The 8,497-nt window shown below is 32.1% G+C and overlaps 1 protein-coding gene across 1 annotated transcript; it reads left to right on the top strand.

Moving 5' to 3' along the window:
• The first annotated feature begins 1,500 nt into the window (after positions 1–1,500).
• Positions 1,501–8,496, top strand: LOC141347200 (deoxynucleotidyltransferase terminal-interacting protein 1). Its single transcript, XM_073852204.1, has 13 exons — positions 1,501–1,880; positions 3,120–3,190; positions 3,307–3,403; positions 3,480–3,578; positions 3,682–3,747; positions 4,758–4,814; positions 5,285–5,346; positions 5,430–5,475; positions 5,569–5,627; positions 5,758–5,818; positions 5,899–5,970; positions 7,446–7,501; positions 7,589–8,496. The coding sequence occupies exons 1-13, from the start codon at positions 1,806–1,808 to the stop codon at positions 7,704–7,706; spliced, it is 939 nt and encodes a 312-aa protein (XP_073708305.1). The 5' UTR covers positions 1,501–1,805; the 3' UTR covers positions 7,707–8,496.
• Position 8,497: the final 1 nt, after the last annotated feature.

Here is an 8,497-nt window from a genome sequence, read left to right as displayed (position 1 = left end):
CATGTTTTATGTGTATCTGGTATGTGCATGGTACATAAATATGGTAATTGATTAGTAATGGTATGTAGAATCATCCTTTTATGAATTGTCTTTGGTAAGAAGTATATTATTTAAATATATATATAGTTTTTAAATGTCTTCTGCTCACCAAGACTGCATTTATTTGTTCCAAAACACATCAAAATGTAAAATATTTTTACTATTTAAAATAACTGCTTTCTATTGGAAAATATTTTCAAATGTAATTTATTCCTGTGATTTCAAAGTTGAATTTTTTGCATCGTTACTCCAATACTACTACAAAAATCATTATAATATTCTGATTTGTTGTTTAAAAAAAGTTTTTTTTTTTTTTTTTTAGGTTTATTTGATGAATAGAAAGTTCAGATGTTGTAACATTATAAATATCTTTATCATCACTTTTGATCAATTTAAAGCATCCTTGCTAAATAAAAGTATTTCTATAATTTCTTTACCTTCAAAAAACAAGCTTTTGAATGGTTTAGTGTATGTTACAAAGCTTCTTATTTCAGGTAAATGCTGTTCTGTGGATCTTTCTATTCATCAAAGAATCCTGATAAAATCTACTCAGTTGTTTGAAATTTGTGACCCTGGACCACAAAACCAGTCTTAAGTCGCTGGGGTATATTTGTAGCAATAGCCAAAAATACTTTGTATGGGTCAAAATTATAGATTTTTCTTTTATGCCAAAAATCATTAGGAAATTAAGTAAAGATCATGTTCCACGAGGATTTTTTGTGAAATTCCTACTATAAATATATCAAAATGTAATTTTTGATTAGTAATATGCATTGTTAAGAACTTAATTTGGAGAAATTTAAAGGCGATTTTCTCAGTATTTTGATTTTTTTTGCACCCTCAGATTCCAAATTTTCAAATAGATGTATCTCGGCCAAATATTGTCCTATCCTAACAAACCATACATCAATAGAAAGCTTATTTATTGTGCTTTCATATGATGTATATATCTCAATTTTGTAAAATTATACCTTATGACTGGTTTTGTGGTCCACGGTCACATATAGATAATAATAATAATGTTTCTTAAGCAGCAAATCATAATACTAGAATAATTTCTGAAGGATCATGTGACTGGAGTAATGATGCTGAAACTTCAGATTTGACCACATAAATGAATTACATTTTAAAATATATTCCAGCAGAAAGCAGTTATTTTAAAGTTAAATAGTACAAATATTTCACAGCATTACTGATTTTGGTGTGTTTCGGATCAAAACATTTGTAAAAAATTAAAGATTTTACTGTTAAAATATCTTACTGTTAAAAAATGTATATACAAATATTTGTCTGGACATAACCCAAGCGTCTTCCGTGCCACAACAATGATGGCCGCGCGCTCCGCGTAAGGGACTGTGAAGCGTGACCACGCCTATTGTGTGGACGCGCATGCGCATAACCGACCACTGACTTTTATTTTGAAATTCGCCATCGAAAGTGCAACAGCGGATTACGATTTTGTTTACGTCACTGCATTATTGCTTGAGGAAGCGACTGACAATTCATCGAGCCCTCGAACTTTGACAAACAGTGTTTTTTCTGATCATTTCCTTGTTTCCAAACTCTTGCTGTCAAACCGGTTATCCTCAATGCACATCTGGAGTGAAGTTTAAAGGGTCTGAATTAGCTCGCCAGCTATCTGACTGCATTGAGTTGCTGTCAGGTCGCAGCGGTGAAGTGCACACTTATCGATCAACATTTAGAAACCCCTGGAGCGGTTTCTATCGATCTTCATTGATCCGCTGAGGATATATTGATTGTGAGTGATGGGGGCCCAGAGGAGCGAGGGACGCAGGGATTGGCTCCAGCAGGATTTCACTGAGCAGCAGGTTCAGACAGTGGTGAGTCAAACTCGTGTCATCATCTTCATCATCCTCATCTTCATTCTCGCTATGCAGCATAACTTGAGCATCAAGCCTGTCAAGAACTGTTCCAGGTCATATTTGCCCCCAAAATGTATCAAACAAAACATATTGTGCACAAAGAAAACTAACCCAGTTTTAGAACAATTAAACATTTTTGCATCATGACATAATTTTCTGGACAATTATTACAGTGATGTTTTGTGTAATTATTTATTTAATTATTTTTAATAATACTGTTTAATATTGAACAGTAAGCTTTTTAATGTTTTTAAAAAAGTATCTTCTGCTCACCAAGCATGCATTTATTTACTATTCAAAATGATATGTTTCTATTTGAATATGTTTTAAAACGTAATTTATTCCTGTGATTTCAAAGCTGAATTTTTAGCATCATTACTGCAGTCACACGATCCTTCAGATATCATTCTAATATTATGATTTGCTGCTCAAAAAACATTTATTGTGTTTGTTATGTTGAAAACAGCTGAGTAGATTTTTTTGAATGGAAAGTTCAGAAGAACAGCATTTATCTGAAATATAATTTTTGTAACATCGTAAATGTCTTTATCATCACTTTTGATCAATTTAACTCATCCTTTCTAACTTTTGCAAACCAATTTCTGTTTTTTTTAATGGTGTAGTGTATAATGTAACAAAAGCTTTTTATTTTAGATCAACGCTGATCTTAGTATCTTTCTATTCAGCAAAGAAGACATATTTATAATAATAGTTATATATTATCATAATAGATGTTTCTTGAGCAGCAAATCAGCATATTAGAATAATTTTTAAGGATCGTGTGACACTGAAGACTGGAGTAATGATGCTAAAAATCTAGCTTTAATCACAGGAATAAATTACATTTTAAAATATATTCAAATAGAAAGCAGTTATATTAAATAGTAGAAATTTTTCAAAATATTACTGCTTTTGCTGTATTGTAGTTCAAATAAATGCAGGTTTAGTGAGTAGAAGAGACTTTAAAAAATATTGAAATCATACTGTCCAAAAACGTTTGACTGCTAGTGTATATATTCAAACCATCCTTGCAATTACATGCATGAACGTGCAATTACCAATTATTTATTTATTGAACTTGCATTATATTAATAATCATGCAAGAGGGATGTCCTGATTAGATCTTAGTCATTGCATCATTTTTATGGAAATTTACACTTTATCTGTGTTGTGAAAATACATTTTTCTGTATGCCAGAATCCTTGGAACATCATGATCAAACACAGACAGGTGCATCGCAGAGGACGACGCTCACAGATGACGGTTAGGTAAGTCCACTAATGTGTATTTTAAGATTTGTTTTCATTATTAGACTGTCATAGGTTAATGTGCTGTAAATAAGACATTTGTCACTGTGTTTGATTGTATGTATGATTGTGTGTAGTTACACAGATCCTGTCATTTCTATGGACCTTCTGCGGACGGTTCTGCAGCCCAGCTTCAATGAAGACATCCGTGCCGTGTTTAGAAAATATATGAAGGTGACTGATTACTTATGTAGTTATTTTGAGCCTGGTTGTGTTTAATTAAATAACTGATCATCTTTGTTTCCCACAGTTTTTTGAGAAGGCAGCCAGCAATGTAAAAGAAAATGTTGGAGGAGACATCCAGCCTGACCAGCTTATCAGAGACGCTTGCAGAAACTGCCTTGAACATGTAAAACATGATTTATACACGTTTTTACACACACACACACACACACACACACACATATATATATATGAGTTAAATGTCTGGAAATGTTCTGTTTCCATTTTAGGCAAAGCAGCTCTTTCCTGATACAGATAAAACTGCCCTGAAACCTGGTGTTGACCCAACAATGAAGGTAAATGTTATGCAGTTCATTGAGAATTTAATGTCATGTTTTAATTTAAGTCTGTGATAACATGCATGCTTATGTGAAAAACTAAAAAACTAAAAAAAAAAAAAAGTTATGATTTTCTTATTTTAGTTCTAAGGTGTGTTATATATATATACATTGAACAGTGAGATTTAATGTTTCATTTAATGTTTTTTTTAAAAAAGTCTCTCCTGCTCACCAAGTTTGCATTTATTTGATCTAAAGAACAGCAAAAACTGAAATATTTGTACTATTTAAAATAACTTTTCTATTTGAATAAATTTTAAAATGTCATTTATTCCTGTGATTTCAAAGCTGATTTTTTTAGCATCATTACTCCAGTCACATGGTCCTTTAGAAATCATTCTAATATACTGATTTGCTGCTCAAAAACTTTATTTTTGTGTTAAAAACAGCCGAGTAACCTTTTTTCAGGTTTCTTTTAAGAATAGAACATTCAGAAGAGCAGCGTTTATCTGAAATAGAAATCTTTTGTAACAACTTTTGATCAATTTAAAGCATCCTTGCTAAATAAAAGCATTAATTTCATAATTGTATTGACTCCAAGCTTTTGAATGGTATAGCATATAATGTTACAAACGCGTTTTATTTCAAATAAATGCTGATCTTTCTATTCATCTAAGAATGATGTACTCAACTGTTTTAAATATTGACAATAATAATAATTAATGTTATAAATATTCCAATATAAATATTAGAATGATTTCTAAAGGATCATGTGACACTCAAGACTGGAGTAATGATGCTGAAAAATTAGCTTTGAAATCACAGAAATAAATTGCATTTTAAAATATGTTCAAATAGAAAACAGTTCTTTTAAATAGTAAAATATTTCAAAATGTTACTGTTTTGGCTGTACGTCGGATTAAATAAATGCAGGCTTAGTAAGCAAAACAGACTTCTTTTAAAAACATCAAAACACTTTTGACTGGAAGTGTGTATATATTTTTTCTTGCTGTTTGTTCATTTTACAGCGTGCACGGCAGCCAGACGACACCTCTGGGCAGAGAGACAGCCCTGTCCCTAAAAAGGTAAATATTAAATATTAATATAAAAATATTTGAAATATTATTACAATTAAAAAAAAAATTCTATGTGAATATGTTTAAAATGTAATTTATTCCTGTGATCAAAGCTGCATTTTCAGCATCATTACTCACATGATCCTTCAGAAATCATTCTAATATGCTGATTTGCTGCTCAAGAAACATTTCAGACTATTATTATTATTATTGTGCTGCTTCATAGTTTTGTAGAAACTGTGATACGTTTTATTTTTCAGGATTCTTTGATGAACATAAACTTCAAAATATAACATTATAAATGACTTTATTGTCACTTTTGATCAATTTAATGCATCCTTGCTAAATAAAAGTATTACTTCCTTTAAAACAAATGACCCCAAACTATATATAAATCATAATGACCTTAATATCTGAAATATATTTGAACACCAACAACTATAAATACATAATGTCTGTTTATTCATGTTTATTTTCAGAGGAAAGGTCGTCCTCCTGGTACAGTTGTTCAGTATGACCGAACGGTCCAGTACAGCACTGCGTGAGTGTCCTTATGTTTTCTTGATCTGATGTCTCCACATATTAAAGATTCAAGCTTTTGAAATTTTAAAACATCTTCCACAGAGCAAAACTCAAAGCATCTGAGCCAATAAAGCGAGAAGGACCTAAGGTAGTTATAATGTGCATTTGGATTAAAACTGCATCATAATTGGTACTAAAATGTTGATATGATATTAATGTAAGTGAGTTAATGTCTGTATAGTGGGAGCCATCCAGACTGACTGAGACCAGCACATTCGTTCTGGGATCCAGGGCAAATAAGTAAGTGTACAGAGATTTGCATTATATTTTATTATACTATATATCCCACAATAGCTGTTATGAACAAGCTTTATTAAACAAGATTTGCATGTATACATTCAATGAATACTGATAATAGATATTATGTCAGGGCTTTGGGAATGGGTGGTACAAGAGGAAGAATCTATATCAAACATGCAGAGCTCTTCAAGGTGCGTTTAGTCTTTTTCCGTGCATTCATTAAGCTTTTTCTGTGTATGTGGAGGTAATCATAATATCTTTTGTGTCTCAGTATGCCGCTGACGCTCAGGACAAACACTGGCTTTCGGAAAGACAGTACATGAGAGCTACTGGTGGGAAAATGGTGAGGACGTTGTGTTGGTGTTTGAAAAATAAATAAATAAGCCAAATGAAAATGCATCCTCAGGACTTCTAAGATGTAGATGAGCTTGTTTCTTAAACAGAACAGATTTAGAGAAACTTAGGTTTACATGAGTTGCTCACCAGTGCATCCTCTGGAGTGAATGGGTGCCGTCAGAATGAGAGTCCAAACAGCTGATAAAAACATCACAATAATGCATAAGTAATCCACACCACTTCAGTCCATCAGTTAATGGCTTAAGAAGTCAAGAGCTGTGTGTTTGTGAGCACTTTTAACCTCAAACTGTTGCTTCCAGCTAAAATACAAGTCTTCTATCCATAATATTGCGTTTTCCAAAAGTCATCTTGTCTGAATCAGGAGCAAAATATGCACCAATCAAGTGATATTTTAAAGTTAAAACATCTTAATGATGGACTTGTTTCTTACAAACACTTTTGGCTTCACAAGATGTTATTTAATGGACTGGAGTGGTGTGGATTACTTGTGGACAGTGTTGGGGAAAGTAATGCATTACAATATTGAGTTACTCCCTAAAAAAGTAACTAATTACGTTACTTAGTTACTTTTTATGGAAAGTAATGCATTATATTACTTGCGTTACGTCTGGACAGGACTGGGCAGGACTTGCTTGTTTGTTTTTAATATAAAAAGTTCTATTTTTTGGCAAATGTAAAAGCCTTTTCACACCAAAAGCCTCAGGCTTAGAGAAAAGTAAATTGACGTCTGTACAGCAGACCGCAGAAGAAAAAATGTCAACTCTTCAGCAATAAAAAAAGAAAAACCAATGTTAGATTATCGAAGGTCGGCCGCAAAGACATCAGTTAATAAAATGGGATTAAATACATAAAGGATATTTGTATTATTTAACATATTTAATTATTGTAGGTTTGCGTCATATTCCGAGTTGAATTTCACTGTTTTTGTTCATTTTGAGAAATACCGTATCTGTTTTGTTTAGTGAGTGAGATGAATTCATGCATGTTCACATTTATTCTAGAACTAAAGTAACATCTTACTCACGATTTCCCTCAACATGGAGACAGGAGAGCTTTTAATCAATAAATGGGGGGAAAAGTAACTGGCGTTACTTATTTGAAAAAGTAACTCGGGTATTTTCTAGTCAATTAAAAAGTAATGCATTACTTTACTAGTTACTTGGAAAAAGTAATATTATTACGCAACGTGCGTTACTTGTAATGCGTTACCCCCAACGCTGCTTGTGGATTATTGTGATGGTTTTAATCAGCTGTTTGGACTCTCATTCTGACGGCACCCATTTAATGCAGAGGATCCACTGGTGAGCATTTCTTCAAATCTGATGAGAAAACTCATCTACATTTTGAACTGTCAGTACATTTTTAGCAAATTTTCATTTTTGGTTGAACGGTTTCTTTAATAAAACAATAAACAACCCAAAAATGAAGCATTTAATAATGACAAACTGTTTCTCTTCTCAGGCCTATCTACTTATAGAAGAGGATATTCTTGATCTTGCCCGAAGTGAAGACTACAAGTAAATAAATGTTTTCTCACTTTTATAAAACATTGGAACTTTTTTTATATAGACAACATGCATCATAATGTTTTCTCTGAATCTTAGGGACTCTCCTGAATTGAAGCTGGATGAGTTGAAACCATTTGCAGTGCCCATTTGGATGGTGGAGAAAATGCAAAAGGCAATGGAAGCACAGAAAAAAGAAAATGATATTGTCATGTAAGGCCAACCTCGTCAGGCAAGTCGTTGGACCATGGATACTCTCGAGTGTTACCAATTTAAAAAAACTGTATTATTTGTTGCTGTTGTTTATTTTGTTTTTGCGATGTTCACACAATAGACCCAGGCATTACGAACAAGTTGCCCAGAAATGATTGTGTTGGAGGTTTACTTGGCAAATCAAAATTCCACATTTCATCTGCTATTGTCTAAACTGGTCTAGATCAGATTTTTTTTATTATTATTATTATTATCAAATGTGTTTTTCATGACTTTGTATTTAAGACTTGAATATCTGATGAGGCACACACAGAGCCTTAATGATTTTTTTTAAATACTGTGGTTGATGGACATTTTGTATGTTTGTTTTTGTATGTATGTGTGTGTTTTCCATGATTCTTTGTCCTGTTTTTTTTTTTTATCAAATTAATTTTATGAATTCTGTTTGTAATATCTGCTTTAAAAGCCCCTTTATTTTCTTTTTAAATACATTGCATTGTTCTAATGAACAAAACAAAAGCTGTTTCCTCTCACAGCAGAGCTATTCAATGAGCTGTGATGTTTTTACCTTGTATTTACTTTTGTAATCTTGAACATGTTTTCATTTTTTTTTAAATGAAACAAAGTTTTTAATCGACTGATTTTATAGCTTATTAAAACGTGTGGGAATTATTTTCTAAATGAATTTCATACCTGTTACACTCATCTACTGTCTGTTATAACTGAAAATGTAGAACAGTTTATTAATGTATGCAAGTATATTTACCAATAAACAGTTTCACCTTATTGTAAAAC

This window comes from Garra rufa, chromosome 12, assembly GCF_049309525.1.
Source record: "Garra rufa chromosome 12, GarRuf1.0, whole genome shotgun sequence".
Taxonomy (NCBI): Eukaryota; Metazoa; Chordata; class Actinopteri; order Cypriniformes; family Cyprinidae; genus Garra; species Garra rufa.
This window is presented reverse-complemented; position numbering and strand designations above follow the sequence as displayed.